The sequence below is a fragment of the Triplophysa rosa genome, linkage group LG1 (assembly GCF_024868665.1).
Source record: "Triplophysa rosa linkage group LG1, Trosa_1v2, whole genome shotgun sequence".
NCBI classification, from domain to species: Eukaryota; Metazoa; Chordata; class Actinopteri; order Cypriniformes; family Nemacheilidae; genus Triplophysa; species Triplophysa rosa.
Window position 1 is genome coordinate 13,106,002 of NC_079890.1, and position 21,319 is coordinate 13,127,320.

The 21,319-nt window shown below is 38.6% G+C and overlaps 3 protein-coding genes and 1 long non-coding RNA gene across 6 annotated transcripts in view; 2 read left to right on the plus strand and 2 right to left on the minus strand.

The window, feature by feature from the left end:
• The window catches only part of ppp2r5b (protein phosphatase 2, regulatory subunit B', beta), a 37,178-nt gene extending 34,030 nt beyond the window's left edge, over positions 1 to 3,148 (plus strand). For both annotated transcript variants that reach the window (XM_057335970.1, XM_057335978.1), the window contains exon 14: positions 1,142 to 3,148. In XM_057335970.1, coding sequence (XP_057191953.1) covers positions 1,142 to 1,310 — 169 coding nt within the window. In that variant the 3' untranslated portion in view covers positions 1,311 to 3,148. The remainder of the gene's footprint in view (positions 1 to 1,141) is intronic.
• A 4,824-nt stretch (positions 3,149 to 7,972) lies between these two features.
• Positions 7,973 to 9,767, minus strand: gpha2 (glycoprotein hormone subunit alpha 2). Its single transcript, XM_057337251.1, has 4 exons — positions 9,670 to 9,767; positions 8,895 to 9,025; positions 8,607 to 8,791; positions 7,973 to 8,396 (listed from the first exon to the last, which is right to left on the minus strand). The coding sequence occupies exons 2-4, from the start codon at positions 9,010 to 9,012 to the stop codon at positions 8,292 to 8,294; spliced, it is 408 nt and encodes a 135-aa protein (XP_057193234.1). The 5' UTR covers positions 9,013 to 9,025; positions 9,670 to 9,767; the 3' UTR covers positions 7,973 to 8,291.
• Positions 9,768 to 10,542: 775 nt separating this feature from the next.
• On the minus strand, positions 10,543 to 15,709 carry LOC130556350 (uncharacterized). Its single transcript, XR_008963215.1, has 5 exons — positions 15,603 to 15,709; positions 12,501 to 12,552; positions 11,740 to 11,764; positions 11,192 to 11,231; positions 10,543 to 10,685 (listed from the first exon to the last, which is right to left on the minus strand). It is a non-coding gene; the product is annotated as an uncharacterized LOC130556350 (long non-coding RNA).
• Positions 15,710 to 19,216: 3,507 nt separating this feature from the next.
• Positions 19,217 to 21,184, plus strand: zgc:101765 (uncharacterized protein LOC450036 homolog). Of its 2 annotated transcripts, none has more exons than XM_057337223.1 (2): positions 19,217 to 19,530; positions 19,724 to 21,184. In XM_057337223.1, the coding sequence occupies exon 2, from the start codon at positions 19,997 to 19,999 to the stop codon at positions 20,861 to 20,863; it is 867 nt and encodes a 288-aa protein (XP_057193206.1). In that variant the 5' UTR covers positions 19,217 to 19,530; positions 19,724 to 19,996; the 3' UTR covers positions 20,864 to 21,184. The 2 variants fall into 2 exon arrangements, with proteins under 2 accessions (XP_057193206.1, XP_057193197.1); XM_057337214.1 differs by having other exon boundaries at positions 19,225 to 19,332.
• The last annotated feature ends 135 nt before the right edge of the window (positions 21,185 to 21,319 follow it).

A 21,319-nucleotide genomic window follows, 5' to 3' on the forward strand; every position in this document is an offset into this window, starting at 1 on the left:
TGCATTTTGTGTGACGTGTGACGTTAACTTAACGTCGATCGGCGTGCGGCGTTATTTAAACGCGTGGCGGCGTATGACGTTAATTTAGCGCCAGGCGGCTCTTATTTAATGCCTGGTGGCGTTAAGAAATCGGCGTTTTAATATTAATACGGCGATCAAAAGCACGCGAATTGTGAACCTGTTGGCTTTCGATACAAATACTGTTTAAAACGCCGTCAAAAAAGGCGTTCGGATATAAACGCGTTTAATCTATGGCGTAATTCTGACACCATCGTCTTGCCATAATCTGGTGTATACAGTCACGGGCTAAAGGCTGCGTCAGTGAATCTCTGTCAGAATCTGTCATTTCTGTCTAGTATTTTCATAAGCACAGACTTCAACGTGTTAAATGAAATCTCAAATGAATGCAAAGAGTTGTGAAAATGGGAAAGGGCGCCAGATCTGCGTAGAGCGGCAGCTCGTAAAGGGGCTGAATTCTTAAAACTGCTGCTGGGACTCCTGTCACTAATGTTAATCAAAGATCAAAAGAAAAGAGGAAATCAATTTGTTTTGTAGCTTTAATTCTGTATTTAGTTTAGAATTAAGCATTAAAGACTATAAAGTGTTTGAGAACTTCATTCAATTTTTGTATATTTCCTACCTGTTAGACATGATAGCTCTCAATTGTACTGTTAAATGGCTATAATTAATGTTCAAATATTTTTTTATCAATTTGATAGAGACATCAGTTGCAGTACTAATCAGAATGTTGGCTTTCATTCATAAAATGATGCTGTTAAAGAAATCAGTTGTTTCAGTAATTTGGAGATTAAATGTGAAATTATAGAATGTAAAAGTATTATTAAAAACATTAATGTTATGTGCAAGAAAAAAAAGATTAATCAGATTAATTTATATTAATATATTATATTATTATATATAAATAAATATGCATTTTTATTGTATATTAATTGTATTAAAATGCAAGAAACAAAGAACTGCTGGTGAACTCTTCCTTTAAAATAAGTGAAATGTCAGATGTCCAAAAAAGAAAAGACTGAAGGTCAATTATGATTTCCTGTTGAGTTTTCATCTTTCATCTTTCTTAAAATTATAAACACTACCCCAACTCTTTCACCCCCTCATCATTTTCTCTTTGTAGGGAGCTGAAGAAAGAAAGGGAGCGAGCCGAGCTGTGGAGGAATTTGGAGGAGCTGCAGGAGAGGCGCCTGCAGAGCCTGGCAGAGGCCAGCAGAAACCAGAAGAACCTGCAGGAAAGAGAGAACGCCACCAGGAGCCAATCAGAGACCAGCACTACCAACACCACCTAGAAACCACAAGCAAACACACAATCACTCAAAAATATCACAGCACTGTAAAATGATCAATAATTCTGACTTCGGAACCAATCGATGCCTCAATCTCACACACACAAAAAAACTACACACACCATGCAAACAGTCCGATTCCAAGCGCCAGACAGAGCACATATACAACAGGCTGTCCATATGTAGATATTTGAAGCACACATCACACCCCGAGTGAGATATAAAAGAGAAAAAATGAGTACCTCTCACACGCGTCCTACTCTTTCATATGCTTCATTCACGCTTTTCACACTCTCTGCATCTTTTCTTTCTATTCTTACACACACCTGGATCATAAACCTTATCGTGCAAAACGTACCTGCCCAGGGTCCAGGCGTGGAAGCCGCATTCGCACACTCAAAACCAAACACTTATGCATCGTACATTGCCGTCATTCCAGAACTGGTTCTGTTTCTCTCGGGCGCGATCCGAGCCCCCGTCTACCGACCAACAGACTCTTGCATAAAGTCAAACACTGAAGAGGAAAGTTACTAATGATTCTAAAGATGAAAATTCTAGTAATGATTCTAATGTTCCTACTTCTACAGCTTATTCTATAAGTACTACTTCTATGCTCCTATAACTGATGTTTTTATATATATATATAATATATATATATATATCTATAAATATGATATCTATGTCTGATTATAGTGTTGGTGGGGGTAATCTAGTGTAGCACCTCATAAACATGACTGAAGTATGCTGCTAGGTAAAACTAAACATGTTATGAAGTGACAGTACTTTAGTCTGTTATTATCTTGTTTTTTTTATGAAAACATTCATCACATTTTAATTTAGCAATATTGTCATCTGTTTGAATAATCTGTGTTGGGCGATTTTTATTTATTAGTTTTTTTTCAATCAAAATGCTTGCTGATACTCTTGTGTTTCGGTATAATTTTAAGAGAGGACAGAGTCCTGTTTTGTCTTCTTGTTTTTTGTACATTTGTTTTGTTGTTGTTTATATTTATTGATGTGGAGGCTTGATAATGGAAAGGAACTGGTTGTGTAGGCATCTTGAGAAAGCCTAGGAAGAGATTGCGCTGTGTGTGAGAGTGTGCTCGTATGTGTGGATGTTGTAGAGCAGAGGTTTAGTGAAGAACAGGGATTAGATGAGAATGTAACATTCACTTTGATTGTGCTTAAATGAACTCAAATGAACTGCCACTGTCCATGATTGATTTCAGTAGTCTTTCATTTACCAAGAAAAACATGAAAATAGCAAACAATATCACTCTTGTTCTTCTTTTAAAGAAAGTCTTCACTCTGAGAAAACCGGTATTTGCGAAACATCACATTTCATAGGAGCAAAAGAAAGAGAGAAATGATATAGAATAGAGACGGCAATAAATATGGACTGAAACTGTATGCAGAAGTAGCATCAATAGAGTTGCACTGTCCTTTTGATCAATGTCTTGTGTTTAAACATAGCAATGTATTTTTGGGGGACAGATGGGTGGCTTTGGGATATGAATGTATAAAAGTGGGATGTAAACATGAATACGTCTGTTGAGTGAATCTGCATCAAGAACACTGTCATTATTTTCACTCAGCCTTTGACATACCAGAGGATCATGTTTCAGCTTTCTTGTAACTTTTTATTTGCGTCTGAAACATTAAAAACTAACCGTTCAAATACATTAATGAGGCTGATAAAGCAGGGCACATCTTATGATTCCTATTCATTCCTAAAACATAAGCAGACGTTTATGTTGTATTTATAATGCTGTGTAATGTTCCAGTTGAAATGAATGGGAATTATAATTACAGCGATGTCTGATAAACGTGCTTAAAAAGAGAAAGGCAGTCAATATGGTCGGAAAATGTATTTCTTAGAAGCTTCTGCTTATGAGCTCAGATGTTTTTAAATGTTAATGAATACCACACACACACACACACAATGTTAAAAAGTTAGAATTATTTTTACACTAAATTGCGCAGTGAATATATTACATTCCGTCATATTACATAATGAAATGCTGAAAAAGTATTTTGTCATCCATGTTTTTAAGATTTACGATTCTCAGTCAAACGACGCCAAGAAAAAATATACACTATAGCCCTTTGAAGAATTCTAATGTCTAATATATGAATGTTTTAAGATTCATGAAGAGCATGTGGGAAAAGATAGACTGATGAAAAAAACAACACAACATCATAAGGTGTCTTTTGTTCATTTAAGCATTTCAAATCCAACTGCTATCAGTGTAACTACTTGAGACAGTGTTAGAAAACAAGATAACCCAACAACAAGCAATTCTGCGAAACCTAGGTTAACGTCCTGAAGAAGGGTGACCAATCCCACTCCATTTTGTTATGTTGCACAATAATCCCTAATCTGAAAAACGTGACTGTTTCAGCAAAAATGTTGATGTGAAAAAAAGATTTCCAGTGGGGCACTATTGACTACTATAGTAAGACAAAATCTACTATGGTAGTCAATGGTGCCCCAGAACTGTGTAGTTTCCCACATTCTTTCAAATATTTAGATTTAGATTTTTAGATTTAGATTTAGATTCAATTTATTGTCATTGCACATGTACAAGGCAACGATATGTGACCTCTGCATTTAACTCATCCAGAGAGTAGTGAACACACGTACCCCCGGAGCAGTGGGCAGCTATCACTTCAGCGCCCGGGGAGCAAGTAGGGGTAAGGTGCCTTGCTCAAGGGCACCTCAGTTGTTACCCGCCGGCCCTGGGAATCGAACCGGCAACCTTCTGGTCATGAGTCCGACTCTCTAACCATTAGGCCACAACTGCCCTCTTTTTTTATTTTATTTTATTTTATTTTATTTTTTTAAATATCTTCTAATGTGTTCAACAGAACAATGAAATGTACACAGGTTGGAAACAACATGAGGGTGAGTAATTAATGACAAAATTTCATTTTTGGGTGAACTATTCCTTTAAGGGCACAATATTGACCAGTCTAATTCACCTTAGTGTAATTCACAATAATTTTGGGTCAATTTGCACAATGCACAATAATCTCTAATCTGAAAACATAGCTATGATTATTACTAGTTGCCGTAATGTAAAAGCAAGGTATTTACCATTAGACACGTTAAATAGTAACACGTTAAATATCTAGAATTCTGCCCTATGAGCCACCCTTCACAGGGCAGACCATAGTTCTAATATGTTTCCAATAATCTTTTGACTATTTAAATATGCTTTTAGTGTTTATTTACACAATGCACAGTAATATATAATCTGACAAACATGACAAAAAAGTATTTACTGTACATAATGCACAATCTACAGAATCTCTAATCTACAGAACATCTAAAAACATGTTATTTACCATTAAACACTTGAAATATGACGTTACATAGAGGGACCTGTGTTCCACATACATTAAAGCGCAGACCCTAGCCTACTTCTATTCGACTAACCTAGTTTTCAGGGTTTTGAAGCCTTGCCACATAGAACAACTCAACTCTTTTCCAGGTTGCGCTTCAGACCAGACCAGACGCTCTTTGTGGCGTCATAAAGGCAAAGTTTCATGATGTCATTAACACACTGTGTCACGTTCAAAGTCTCCTCAGACCATTCGTATACGCTGCTGAATATTAACACTTTTCAGTTTGAATTCTTTGAATATATATATATTTTCCATAATTCTAACCAGATACCTTTGTCAGCAATTGATCGGTTCAATTTTTTATTAAATATTTTTATAGACATTGAATATTATTTTTTACGAGTAGCACGATCTTGCACTATCAGAGCTGCAGTTCAGTACCGCAAACCTTTTGGGGCTTCATTTATGTGACAACAGAACCTACCCAAGTGAAAGAACCGCATAGGCACAAGTTGGACAACAATCGAATTGTAAGTAGTCCTACTTGAATTAAGTTTTATTTGCTTAATGTTACACAATTGTGGTGTTTTGAATTGGACAGCAAAGTTAACATAGCCGAAGTGAGAGTTGCTAGCAGATATACTGTATACCTATAGACCCCTTTTGCGCCAACGTCACGATTACGTCATGGCATTAGCTGGAGGTAAAACAAAGGGAAAGCTGGAGACGGCCAATACAAACCAGCACAGATTCGGCTTAATAACTAGTTTAAAATATCATCTTGTTGTGTTGTTTAGTGCCACAATCGACAGAATACAGTCTCCAATTTGATATTCTAACACATGCCATTGCCTAACAAAAACACTGACGAAAGCTGTAGTTAAACACAATAAAACGAGCAGACTGAACAGAAACGATCGTCAAAAATTCTCGCGTTTCACTTCATAACACTTAAGATAAAAAACTTTTTTTGGTGTGGATCATGATTTGGGTATGTGTCTAAAAATATCTCACATATGCTCAAATCAGAAACTGGGGAACAAGGTTATTTTTCAGGTAACGTTAACTTTTGAACGCATAGGGTATGCTCTCTAACTTTGTTAGTACAACTAGCAGTTATCGGCCAGAAACTAAACATAAAGGAAACTGTCTGTCATCTCTTTTCTTTAGTTGTCACAGGTGCATTAGTATACAGGGAGAGGGAACACTGAGAAGGCTCACGTTATGGTTTGTGTTCAAGTAAATGCATTTGCTAACGTTTGCCACTGTTAGTACACACAGGCGGTTATAGATGTATACGCTCTCAGTTCAATCTTTGCTATACACATTTGGTTTCTCTGTCTGGTAGGTGTAGATGTCAGGCCACTTGACTGGAGGTACAGTAATCATCTCTGGATCCATTGAGTGAGCGCGTACAGGTCGGCAGGTTCCTGGCGTTAAAGTTAACTATTTCAAAAACAATCGGTGTCCTACCGCAGTAAAGATAGTTTAGCGGTTTGACATTCGGATGTTTTTAAATTGTGAATCCGCATCGCGCTGCTGTATACATGAACACGTTATCTTATTTTGCACACCGTGATTTGTGAATTCGTGTGAAGCGGTTTCCCCGGCATGATATCCGCGTTTTATTTTTGCGACTTTTTTTTTAAACGCGTATAACTCACGAAGCTGAAGACTTAGGGCGTTTTCACACCTATGTATCGATTGCTTTGTTCCGAAACCGAGGGTTAAATCGCTACAATATTGAAATTTATTTTAGTTCGGTTTGCATTCACAAGGCAATATTTCCAAACGGACCAAACTTTATATAAAATATATAATATTATATAAAAAAGACGAAATTTGTTTGCGAAAGTTTTCGCAAATTAGGCTGCGTAAACAAGTAAATTGGCATGAAATTTGAGTGCATGTACACTGAAAGTAGCTGTCAATGGTAAAGACTGTGTATTTGTCATCCTCCGTATCTAACAACTTAACGATTTGACAGACAAAAACTTTGCTGTGAAAAAAGTCACAAATCAAACTGGACAAGATGACGGTCTTTTTAGGTATTTAAGTCTTCAGCTTCGTGAATTATACGCGTTTAAAAAAACGTTGCAAAAATAAAACGCGGATATCATACCGGGGAAACCGCTTCACATGAATTCACAAATCACGGTGTGCAAAATAAGATAACGTGTTCATGTATACAGCAGCGCGATGCGGATTCACAACTTAAAAACATCCGAATGTCAAACCGCTAAACTTTACTGCGGTCGCAGACCGCGACAGTGACCTTACATGTTCAAATTGAATCCGATTTTTTTCTAGTCCTTGTCAAAAAGCAAGCAAACAAAACGTGCTACCTAGCAGTAATGCGGTCAGGGGGATCTTTCTGCCTCCACCTAAGCTCCGCCCACAAAACGCATCACAATGTTTACTAACAGGAAAGGGGTCTATACTAGAGAGGGCGATAAGTAGTCTTAAAAGCACTTTTAAAAAGGTAATTTAAATATATGCCCCCACCCAGACAAAGCAATCTGCTTTATATAGCTACAGCAAAATAAAAGCAATTTTAGTTAAAAATTCAAAAGACAGATCAATAGGACAGCCTATTTATCAATGAGCCATGCTGAAAAACGGTGTCAGTTGGTGCTAATATTTAAATATAAAGCTCAAATATTTTTATTCAGCCACCTAGTCAGATTACATTTGATGGAAAGGATGTGATAATAATCAGAACATGGTAATTATGGTATTGTGAAGCGGTGCCCCCTGGAGGCGTTTTACCCCAAAGACAAGATTTGAAAAAAAAATTGTCATTCTGAAAATATTCTTTTATTTTCCTTAAACAACATTTTCCTTACTCCCTACTTACAGGCTGTACTATTCTCATAGTAACTGCGAGGCTCTGCAAAACAACAAGCTTTAAAACACATTTATCTTTCTGTTATAAATTAGCTCTGTTTTCTCTTAGGTAGGCCTACCTCCCCAGTGTAAGCTTCATAGTGAAAATCACTTTATGTCAATGTAGTCAATAGTAACAACATTTTAAACACAATGACATTTTTAACACAATGTCCAATGGACCCTTTTGTATGTAACCATTATTTTTGTGACCAAAAGAATTCATGAAAACAATATTATTACGATCTATCGAATAAAAATAAGTATCTGTTAATTAAGGCAGAGATAGATTTAAGGCAAAACCGGGTGCATATACTGTATATAATTATAGTCATTGTCATGTAAAGCAATTCATTGTTTTATATAAAAAAAAGTAAATAGTTAAATAAAGTGGACACTAAACATTCATACAATGTACTCCTTTATTTCATCAAAAGATTAGATACAAAATCTTGTCCAAAAACATAAACGTAAAGTTTGTGCAAAACATTTTTTGAATTGATATATATATATCTATATAATATACATTCTTGATGTCATTAGGTGACACTGATGCTGGAGTTTTGAACTAGAGAATTATGATTTTATGTTTGTTATTGTTTACATTGTATGTTGTCTTTCAACTGAATCCTCTTAAAATGTTACATTCAAGATTAAAGGGTTAAAAGTATTTATTTATGTGTTTAATTTTCTAGACTGAGTAGTCAAGGAGTGAGTTGTGCTCTTATTTGTATAGTACACAACGCCATCTCAATAACGGGATTTGTGACACATGCTGCAGCGACAGGCACGTGCAGTCAAGATCTCAATATCGTCATGGTGTCGACCACGAGGACAGTGCAGACGGACTTTCACCTAAGAAAAAAACAAAACAAATAAATAACATAACCAATGATAAAAAACAGATTTTCATTTCTGAATCTAAAGCAGATTTCCCTCAAAATACATATTGGAAATAATAATACAATCTCCTGCAATCCATAATCTAGTCTTTTAACATTATTAAAGTAACATGACAGTGGTGTAAATAACAACATGAAAGTTAAAATGGTGCCATTAATATACCTTTGCATCCTTGCTAATGGTGCAACAGCGGGAAGCAGATGTTATGTTGTGGGTGAAGTTGGAGGCCAGTGACACAGAATAACGGGACGGGAAAGCACTCGACTCACAGTAACCCACACAAGCATAGACTACTTGAGTTCCTCGACACGTCCCTCGCTTGTCTGTCCGTATGGTTACATTAAATGCTGTATATAGACCGAAGGTTCCATTAGATATTTCACTGTATTAATAAGTTACTATGCACTGTACAATTCAAGTGCAGATACACAAGAGTTTGTTTTCACTCACGGTAGAGGTGGCAGCCAGGACTCAAAGCTTGAAAGCTCCAGGTAAGAGGCATTAGCAATAACAACAGAATCACAGGCAACATGAGTACAATCAGATCAGATGTCACACAGCGGAACATGAGGATGTTAAACCTACAAGCACAATAAGAGATAGGATTTTATAACCTATACTGTACATATACATTCATGTTTTATTTATGAGAAAATTGTTGATATCTAAAATATTGTGAAAAGGTCTGGTCAGTCCGCACAAATAGAAAATTGGTATTAAATCATTTTTCTATTTGTGAGGACTGATCAGACCTTCATTTTGTCTTGGGACTATATTCTGCCGCTTTCCCATTAACAAATAACCATAACCAACAAACCAAAAAGGCAATACTGTATGCATAATGTAACCCCACAACATTACAACATAAAAAAATACTAAAATATTTTTTGGACTCTGCATTATATTGATGGATCTGAAATTTGGAGAAACACTTTTTTTTTTAAATTTAACCAACATGTTTCTGAATAAGTCTACACATTTGGGAACATGGAAGTTCAAATACGGCTCAAATTTGAAGAGTCTTAGAAAACAGCAATATAAGTAAAGCTTGAATTAGCTGCTTTTGGAATGACAGATAAACAGATGATAAGACAAATACAAAGAATGATTATTTCCCCTGAATAAATAATGGGTACTAGAAAATCAGTCCAGTTAATATTACATTAAAGTTACTTTCAGCAAACATTTAAGTATGTTTTTGATATTCTAATAGTACAAAATTTACCTGTATGTGTGAATCCTATTTTGTCAAAGTGTGTTCAGAAGAAACTCGACCCCAAGACAGGTAGGCAAGTGTGTGTATGTTCACTAGATGAAGTTCTTTTCTTCAGAGTGATATATGTAGTGCCGGTAAACTGAGCCCTCATCTTCCAGCATAGTCACACCCACTAACCAGTGTAACTGTGCATGTGCATCAGGAGACCCCCCCAATGCCTCTATATCAAGAGTGACTTCCACTGTCTTTCATGATCAAGAACCCTGTGTGTCCCATACAGTATATATATATATATATAAATTATATCACTTATCATGACTGCCTTTCATGGTTTTCATGGTTACAGTAATATAAAAACTCTTAAAATAAAACAACAGGATAGATAATCTTCACTTTTTTGAGTCATGAACCTTAATTTAGAAGTCTGAGAAATAAAACAGATCTTTTTCTAATTCCACTTTGATCCTACAACAATTTGCAAAGAAAAGGGTCTGGGTTTTGAGAATTCTATGCACAGTAACGGAATTAGGCATGCCTTGGCTGATGACATCATCTTGCTGAGAGTGCTCTGCCATGCACACAAACATATTCACTTTATTGAATGGATGCTCAAACACACAGAAACTCTATTTTCTGCCCTAGGTGAATGCTCACATACAAGTGCACACTTAATGCAAGAAATACACTACGTCATTTCAGGCTTAAAATGACATGCAACAAAAGGAATTTTCACTGAACAGCAATTGTTTGGAAGTATGTATTAGGAACATTTTGCAAAACCAAACACATATTAGAACAGTAATTAATAAAGTTTAAACAAATTTCAAAAACATAATGCACAATACACATAAACTACGTACAATAAGTACTGAACATCTGCAATTCAAACCTTGAAGACATTTCAAACTGAAAAAGATTTTCTCCAACAAGAACAGGTTTGAGCTCCACAAATGTCAAGGAATGACGGTTTGAAATGTTATTTTGCAGAACTCTTGCGGAAGAACATAGAGAAGGGAAACAGTGAGCTGTGGAAAGAACATGAGGAATGTGTAGGTGAAGAATTTAAAACAGGCTATTTTTAGTTAACTCAAAATTCTACCATTTCAAACTGGTAAGTTTTACAAAAGGTCTTAACTATTACACCTAACTACACCTTGATGTCAATATTCAAAAATGCACTTGCAAGCACTGGAAGTCATGCTACTGTTCATTGTTAAAGCTGCTGTGTGTAATTAAAAAATAATAATAATTGTTTCCTATTACAGCCCATGCAGGATATGAGCAATGGAGATTTCCTGAAAACATTGTAGCTCTGTTGTGCTTGATGGATTGCTGTTTTTGTTAAGAAGTCTAATCTAGCAACATTGGTGTGTCTTTTAGGCAGATTTTTTTAAGACAGGAGTGTTTAGAAACCTGTTGGAAAATAGTCATTGTTGCAAATCCGTTGGTGCAAAAACCACACACTGCAGCTGAACATTTAAATTTTTTTGCAGCTGTACTTTTACAAATTTTACATAGAAAAATTTCTCACCTCGCAAGTTTAGTTATGATCCCCATTTTGTCTTCAGTTACTGAATTTGGGTCAGGAGTTTCAGGGGAAGCGAAATAAGGTGTCATAAAAAGATAAACAAAATAAAACAATACTAAGATATAAATTAATACAAAGTTAAAAGTATAGAAATTAAAGGGATAGTTCTCCTAAAAATGAAAATCCTTTAATCATTTACTCAGCCTATTGTCATTTCAAACTTGTCTGACTTTCTTTTGCAGACCACAAAAGAAGACGTTGGTTGGATTGCATGATCATGCTCTTTTCAAACTTTGTTAAATAAACTTCATGTTGTGTTTCACAGAAAAAAGTCACATACAGGTTGTAAATGTCATGAAAGTGAATAAATGAGGCCAGAATTTTTATTTTTTGATGGACCATTTCCTTAAACAAACATACTGTTTGTTGTTGAACAAAATTATAGTACTATCCTGACAATACTGTTATTCAAAATTTACATAATAAAAAAAAAGGATAAAATGAAAAGAAACATGCAAGGTAGGAAAAAAAGTGTTGAGTATGCAATTTACCATCACACTCTGAATCAGCATGAATCTGCAAAATAAAAGAATAACAGAGCGAAATAAGAGAGAGATTAACAGTGATGGATGTGCTCAATGGTAAATCTTTCTGAAATCAAATGTACCTAAAACAGATCTTTTATTTTTATCAGCTTCTATAATTAACATAATGGAAAAGTCATGCCACCTGAATGGGCTAATGTGTCAGATTGTGCACCCTGCAGGGGCAATTACAGATGATTAACAGTAAAAGACAGTGTGTGAGTGATATAACTGCCTACCACACACACACACACGCACGCCCCACCGGGATATAAAACATGTCCACACGCACGCACGCACACACACACGCACGCACGCACGCACGCACGCACGCACACACACACACACACACACACACAAACGCACGCACGCACGCACGCACGCACGCACGCACGCACGCACACACACGCAAAGGCTTTGGTTGACTATCCCCGTGGGGACAGTCCATAGGCGTAATGAAACAAACTGTATATTTTATCCCCTACCCCTAAACCTAAAGATCATAGAAAACTTTTTGCATTTTTAGATTTTTAAAAAATATTGTTCTGTACAATTTATAATCTTTTTTTGCCCATGGGGACCTCAATTTTGGTCCCCACGGTGACACGAGTCCCCATGTGTTGGTGTGCATTCAGGTTTAGGTCCCCACCGGGATATAAAACATGTCCACACACACACACACACACACGCACGCACGCACACACACAGAGACACACACACACACTTACCTCACTGCCACAAACCATCTCTTCTGCACCATCAGCCAAGCAAGGGGACTTCCTAAAGAAAAAAACAAAGAGAGAAAGATCTATTTGTTCTCTTTTTATTTGACACATCGAATTCCTGTTCGCATTTCCAGCACATTTAATACAAAAACAAAAGACCTGTTTTAGGCAAGTCTGCAAGCTTCTCGGCCTGAGGGCTTGCATCAAACGCACACAAATCCTCAGTGAGATATCTATTTTTGACAATGCAGTAGGTGAGTTGTGTAAACTCCACTGAATTACTTGAGTCTTCGCCAGAATGAACCGACATCCATAATTTTCTCATCGCCCACCACAAACTAAATGAGGACACGACGGAATTAAGATGAGATGTCAAATTCTGTTCTCCGCTGTTTATTGATTTGTACATCTTTGCCTATAAGGAGGAATTAGATGAGATGGGATGTTATTTTAACAGCTAAATTATTATGTTCTGCCTGCTGATTGAGTGACAGCTTCATTGAGATGGCGCCCAGTGCTCAGGCTCCTCTACTCTACTGTTTCATAACTGCTGCATCTGACTCAACACCTCATATCAACCAAGCACTGAAAACAATATGGAAAATCCCAGAAATATCTCAGGGGTTTGTGCTGGTCTGACAGCAAGGTTCCATAACATGTATTATAAACACCACTCTTTAATTTGATGGCATGTCATCACTATGACTGCTGAATGATTGACATCAATTTGCTAGTGTTAGATAATGTCAGGGATGTCAAGAAGAACCCAGGCGCACGCAGCGGTGCAAAACACAAAACTTTATTTAACAAAAACTAAAGCCCACGATGGGGGGAAAAACAAAACAAAACAAAGAACACTTGAAACCAAAGACTTCCCACGAGGGGGCAAAAAACAAGAGTAACAGGATAACAAAAAACTTTGCACAATGCAGGACTAGACTTACTGAACAAGGACGAGAGGTAAGTTCAACACATCACATGCAATGAACCAAACTAAACGAAACAGCACAGGACAGCAAACACAAGGGTATTAAATAGGGGAACTAACAAAGGATAATTAACAAGGGGCAGGTGTAGGGAATCAAACACTGAGGGCGAGATTAACACGAAACAAGGGGGACTGCGACCGGAGAGAGCGCATGGCATGTCAAAATAAACAATGCCATGTCTCTCTCCACACTAAACACGTGGTACTGTCATGACCATGACAGTACCCCCCCTCAAAGGACGCCCCCTGGTGTCCCCCAAGGGGAAACACTAACGGGACAGGACCGACTGGGAAACAGACAAAAACCAACAAAACATAGTAATTAACAACAGTGGCAAGCAAGCAAGAACAACAATTGGATTGGGGTGGGACAATAAAAATAACAAACATGGGAGGGGGGATGGGGGAACACAAGAGTCAATGGGAGGAAGTCCAAAAGGGTTGGGGCAGGGTGGAACAGTCTTAGTCCGCGGGGGGTGCTCCAGAGGGGAGAGAGCGTGGAGTCCGAGGGGACTTGACTGGGGAAGTCCTGGAGGGAATAGGTCCCGGGGGAATGGTCCCTTGGGACCAGGGTGAGGCAAGGAGAACTGGTTGGGGTGGCAAGGGTCTAGGGGCGAGCGGGGGACCAGACAGGTGAGGGACTGGGTTCCAGGGATGATGAGAGGTAGGAGAGGTGAGACCAGGGATGGCTGGGGAAAATGCCGGCTGGACTTCCATCTGGACCCGTCTGGATGCCTGCAGCAGACCCGGGCTGGACTGCCGGCTGCTGGACCGGACTGGACGCCGGCTCCTGGACTGGACGCCGGCTCCCGGGCCGGACTGGAGACCGGCGGAGCCAGCGACCCCTTCCTCCGCTTCTTCTGCCTCGAGCGGGCCACTGGAACCGTGGCTGGCTGCAGAGATGCGATGGGGGGCGTGGCTAGCTCCGCGCTGGAGGAGTCGGATGGGGAGTCCCATGAGTCCATTCTCCCACGCCTTCCATGGAGGCTGGTAGGAGGGCCAGGACCAGCGGTGCTTTAGGCGGGTGCTGCTGAGTCCCCCAAGGTGATGGTGGCCAGGACGCAGTCCTCCGGGTTCTCAATGTATCGAATCATGTCCCCAAATTACAGGGGCCTCAATAACTCTGTTTCTGCGGGCTTGAGGGGTTCAGTGAGGCAGCAGTTAAAAATAACCTTGAGCTCTGCCTCACTGAACTCCGAGTCCACTGCCGCAGCCAGGAATTCTCGGGCGAAGACCTGCACGCCACGATCCTTCTGGCGCGAATAGGACATGGGCCTGGCGAAATCGCAGCGGAGACTGCTCGCAGTCCATGGCTGCCCGCTGGGTTCAATTTGGCTGTTTCGTTATGTCAGGGATGTCAAGAAGGAGAACTCAGGTGCAGGCAGCGGTGCAAACACAAAACTTTATTTAACAAAAACAAAACCCCACGATGGGGGGATAACCAAAACTAAACAAAGAACACTTGAAACCAAAGACTTCCCACGAGGGGGCAAAAAAACAAGAGTAACAGGATAACAAAAAAAAACTATGCAGGACTAGACTTACTGAACAAGGACCAGAGGTAAGTTCAACACATCACACGCAATGAACCAAACAAAACGAAACAGCACAGGACAGCAAACACAAGGGTATTGAATAGGGGAACTAACAAAGGATAATTAACAAGGGGCAGGTGTAGGGAATCAAACACTGAGGGAAAGATTAACGGAAACAAGGGGGCGGGGCTAATAGATGCGACCGGAGAGAGCGCATGCGTGTCAAAATAAACAATGCCATGTCTCTCTCCACACTAAACATGTGGGACTGTCATGACCCTGCCACAAGACTAGAAAAGCATGACAAGGTGGGGCAGGATCATGACAGATAAAGGCTCATGAGGTGGAGCTGAGCTTATTTTATTACTTTATATTCTTAATTATTTATGTCTCATAGTGACAATATGCATCATGTAATAGAAAAAAGTGAAGGTAACAGGTAGTGTGTATATGACACTACATGTAGGAATAACAATATCTAAATACACCATGAGATATTGGCTTGGCACGACCTTAGTTACGTTGATGATTTATTTCCTCATAGAATACAAAACAAGGATTATATAACACAAAAACACTTACTGATGGCTTTGAACATTCCCTGAAGATAGTTTATTCTGGTTGTCCTGGCTCATAGCGCCCTCATCTGGATGTGCCACCACGGTGGTTTGGACTTTCCTCACTGAATCACTGGCACACAGTGGATTGTTTTGCATTGACTCTGTTTCCTGTGGGTATTTACATTGAACTTGGTCTTGTTGTCATCGATTTCCAAAGCATGTATTGTTTCTAAAAACTATTTTACTATTTATTCTAACCAGCAAAGCTCCAAAAAACAAGTATCAGATTTGACAAGCAGATGATCTGGCTAGTTGGTTTCGTTACAATGAATCTCAATGCTCTGGTGTAAGAGAACGCTGTACTGCAGATAGTTCACAAGTCTCTGAGGTACAAGTCAAGTGAGGTTGAGTCTAAATCAAGTCTCAAGCCGTTAATGTGGAGTCCAAGTCTCATCTCTAGTCTCTATTTTTCTCTTCTTAAGTTCTATTTTTAGCAGTACCTCTTGCTAGTTATTTTAATTAAAATCGTATGAGATTAAATATTAAAACAAATTACTTCTACATGTCTTGTTCATGTACCATATTCAAAACTGTCTAATAAAACTCACAAACTTTTATCATTAATCTGTGGGGAAAATGTGAATGGACTGTCATATCAAAATTACTTTTTGAATGACGATTTTACAAGTCTTAAGAGTCAGCTGTTCACAAGTCCTTTTTTTGCTCATTAAAGTGATACTTCACCCAAAAATGAAATGTGGGTTTAAACCCACTCCAGTACAGGCGAGATTGAAACCCGAGTCTGCGAATTGGACTCGAGTCACACTTAAAGTGATACTTCACCCAAAGATGAAAATTCTGTCATCATTTACTGACCTTCAAGTTGTTCCAAATCTGTATAAATTTCTTTGTTCTGATGAACACAGAGAAAGATATTGGGAAGAATGTTTATAACCAGACAGATTTTGCCCCACATTGACTTCCTTGGTAGGAAAAATTACTTTGTTCTGTTGAACACAAAAGAAGACATTTTGAAGAATGTAGGACAGCAAACAGTTCTGGGACACTTTTGACTACCATTGTATTGTTTCCTATGGTAGTCAATGGGGCGAAAAATCTGTCTGGTTATAAGCATTCTTCCAAATATCTTTATCTGTGTTCATCAGAACAAAGAAATTTATACAGATTTGGAACAACTTGAAGGTCAGTAAATGATGATAGAATTTTGAAAAAGTATCACTTTAAGTGTGACTCGAGTCCAAGTCGCAGACTCGGGTTTCAGTCTCGCCTGTACTGGATTGGGTTTAAACCCACATGTGAGTAATAGTGTAGAATTTGAGTCAAATTCGTTTTTTGAAACAGCTATGTATGGAGCCAGCTGTGTCCCTGTCCGCTTAGAATTATGTCTATATTTAATTTGTCAGTTAAGTTAAACTGGGTTTCTATTTGATTTTGTGAATATGACATTAGTAATGAAAATGTGGTAAGAGACACTCACCGGCATTGGCACTGGTGAGCCACTGGTGGTTGTCTCTGTTAAATAAGAGCAGACATTGCATTGATAGTGAATAGTTAGGTAAGAATAAATGATGTCTTCTGAGACTGAGCTGGGTCTCACCTGTATGACTGGCTAGTTCATGACACTCCACATACAGCGTGATGATGAAAGGGTACGTAGACAGTTGTACACCTCCCTTTATAAATCTCAGTTTGGAAACTCGTTCCCATTTACTCATATCTGGATGTGTTGTCGAACAGTAATAATATCAGATTTGTATACGGACACTTATCAATCTTAGTTTGATGCTGAATAATCCAGCGTTATGGATGTGACATTTTCAGTCCAACCATGAAATATAAATTGAATCCCAATATATTGAATCGTCTGTTTAAATTAAAAATAAAAAAACTTTGCTTTAAGAGAGACTTCCCATGGGTATTTAAACCAAATTTTGACATCTGACCTATCAGTACGGTGAAAACCTTTGGTAAAAACTTGATTGTTTCATCATAAGGTCGACTTTTACATGAAATTGCCCTGTTATCAGCTCAAATTCTGTCAAAATATTTTAACACTCAAAGAAGCATACAGGGAAAAATATTGAAATGCTGGGTGGTGAAAGGTTGAAGACCATCCAGGTTTGCAAGCACTGCACGCACAGCAGACTGCAAAACAAATTGACATGAAATAACAAAATATTCTTTATGTACAGACTATTCGCATCTAAACTGATAATATCAATGATGATACCTCCAGCTCCTCACTGACTAGTGTGCCATCCAGCATGACTTCTTCACATGTTCTTTAAAAGACAAAATCCATGTCCAAACATTTCTACAGAAAGAAACCCACTTTATTGTCTTACACCAAAGTTCTCACAGTATTACCTGCTCCTCTCTCCTCGCCTTATTTTAAATTTGTAGACATGCTGTCCAGCCTGAAAAAATCTGGTCTCAGGTACAGGAAAAGAAAAAGCCTGGATAGGCATGCCTTCACTTAAAAAAACAAAGCAAAAAGTATGACTGAAAGCTTTAGTACAGTATAATAAATGACTTGTTTTTAAGCAAAGTACTGTATCTAGAAAAGACAAAATTACTGGCTAGACTTGAAGAACTGCTAAACTTCTGAAGCTATTTTTAAATGTGTATGGTGTTTACTGAATGAAAATGACATGGTTAATAAACAAACACAAACAGCCGACAGTATAAGTTACCGTAGAGTATCAAATATTTGAGCCAACTTCAATGCAGAAACTTTTTCAACAACACCGGCGGGTTAATGGTTAAATTAAGCGCGCTGTGTCGTACAGGTACACGATCCGGGTTTTCTTTTTTTTTCTTTTTTTTTTTTTTTTTTATTTTTTTTTTAATTATTTTTTTGTTTTCCTTTTTTTTTTGTTTTTAAGCATGCGATGAAACACTTGACGGCCAGATATTTTTGTAGGCTACATTGTGTTTTTCATTTAACAGTTCATGGCGGGTCTATTTTGATGTTTTAAAATGTAGCTTACGCTATGCATTACGATGTGTTTACGTGGTTGCCAATCCAAAATAATAAAGGAGTTGTTACATGAACATACACGATTTTGGTTACATGTGGAATAAAGTCTGAGTCTTGAGAGTCTGTCACTGCAAACCTTCAGTTTCCTCCATACTCCCCTTTGCGATTCATTGCTGCATGGCATTACGCCTACTTAACTTGCTGTGTTTCGATCTGAGGTCAGTAGTATTGTCAAAGACGGTTTTTATTAAAAGCTGCTAATATTAGTTAACTTTAAATCGACTCATTTTGTATTAGTATGGGTCTATATATAGGCTAATATATCTATCTATATAATCTAAATGAGGAATAATCCCTTCAATGGTGTTTACAGAACACAATAAGGAACATAATATGCATTTCTGCCTAGACTATCTGCACTTACATGAAGAAAGAACTACAAACAAGTCTGGGGAAACGTTACAGAGTATTTCAACGCATAGTGTGCACACAGAAGTGACATGAGACCAGAGGTGGACAGTAGTGAAAGTCGCGGTACAAAGGTGCTCAAGCGTGGAACAGATCATGCAGTGTCGTCGCTAAACAGAATTATCTACTACGTCATTATGCGCATGCGCGGACGGATCGTGCAGGCATCACGGATCGTGCAGGCATCCCGGATCGTGTACCGACAGACACTACTCTATCTATTCCATGATGCAACGGGAGCTGAGCAACGGTCAAATTTCAAAGCGGGTGTCCGGTTTTAAATGTAAGTACAGATTAATGAATTTATCGTGAATAAATTATGTTTGTACCGACGCCTGGATACAGGTTGATGTTAACACGTCATAGGTCAAAGAGCATACGGGTCACATGACAATAAAACATGGGGATGCAGTACGTCCGAAATCTATTCATACTACCCCCACACATACTATAGAGAACGTACTGTTTTAACGGTCGATAGGTAGGTACTTCATTTAAGTCAGTACGTACTGACATAGTATGCTGTTTCGGACGCAGCACTGAGTTCTAGCCATGTATGGAACTACGTTCCGCCCCGTTGTTGTCACATGATCAGGTTAGCTTGCGTTGTACTGAAACTGCAGCTGTTTGTTTACAGATAAGGTTGTAGCAACAATGTTTATCTCGTGCTCCAGGTAAATTCAGATGTGGAACGTATTATTTATAACACCTGATCTGTGCAGCAGGTACCCTGGACTTTGATCAAGTTAACAGGCAAGTGTTTGTCTTTTTATTGTTTCAAAAAACCTGTTGGGTAAGTTTGTGTCTCTTGTTGTGTTGTGAAATAGTGTTGTTTTATCTGCACAGTCAGTTTTATTTTATTCTTTAAATACATTGCTTACCGATATATTTACTGTCAATACTTGATCTCTTTGTAGGAGTGTTTTAACAGTGTCCAGAGCATCCTCATGACAGACCCTCAGCCATCTGTACTTCTCAGCACCGGGACCCGGATGCCTCTGTTGGGACTGGGGACATTTCGTTTGCAAGGTCAAGAGGACACCTACAATGCTTTAGATGCTGCTTTGGCAGCAGGTTACCGTGCTTTTGACACGGCTGCAGTGTACCGTAATGAGGCACATGTGGGTCATGCCCTCCGTTGTCTGCTGCCCAAGCACGGCCTATCACGAGAGGATGTTTTTATAACCAGTAAACTAGGTCCCAAGGATCAGGGCTCGAAAGCCAGGGATGGCTGCCTGAGGAGCTTGGAGCAGTTGGAACTAGGCTACATTGATCTATATCTTATTCATTGGCCGGGTACACAGGGGCTGCCAGTGGGGGATAAACGTAACCCTGAAAACCGTGCTCAGAGCTGGGCCGTTTTGGAGGAGTTTTACGCAGAAGGAAAGTTTCGGGCCATTGGGGTCTCTAACTATACTGTAGATCACATAAAAGAGCTTCTGAGGAACTGTAAAGTGCCTCCAGCTGTTCTCCAGGTTGAGTTCCATCCAAAGCTTTCGCAAAAGGAGCTGAGGGCAGTCTGTAAGGAAACAGGGGTGTGTTTTCAAGCCTACTCCTCTCTTGGAACAGGGCTTCTTCTGTCAGATGCTGTTGTTCAGGATGTAGCAAAAGAGTGTGGCAGGACATCAGCCCAGGTGTTGCTGAGGTGGGCTGTGCAACAGGACATTCCAGTGCTTCCAAAATCATGTCAGCCTGAACGTGTGAAGGAGAACGGTTGTCTTTTTGACTTTGAGCTTAGTGGAAAAGACATGGAAAGGATCTCTGCTCTTGATTGTGGAGAAAAGATCTGCTGGGATCCAACACAAGTGTCCTGACAGAGAGATTTATGTGATGAGAACTCGGGTCACCAAGTTCAACATAAAAATTCCAAGATTGTTTAACTGTTATTGTGATAAGTGCCACGACACAAATTTAAGTTCCCTAACACATACTATATACACTGATTTTGATTGTTAGTTTACAGACTCTTGCTTTACAAATGTAACTATAGGACAGAAGTTCACACAATACAAGTATATTAGCCCGACTTATGTTTTAGTTGGCAAACTCAGTAATGCTGTATAGATTTTAGATTAGATTTAGTGCAGGGTGCAGCCTATGTTTACAATTCCTAATGCAAAACAAACAAAATGTACAGAGCATGACTGATGCAGATTCTATAGAGATTGTAATGTACAGTAAGTTTCCAATATTCATACTTGTGCATTACATTTCAGTATAACAAAAGCAGGAACATGTGCCTCAAGTATTGGGGTAAATAGGATTTTATT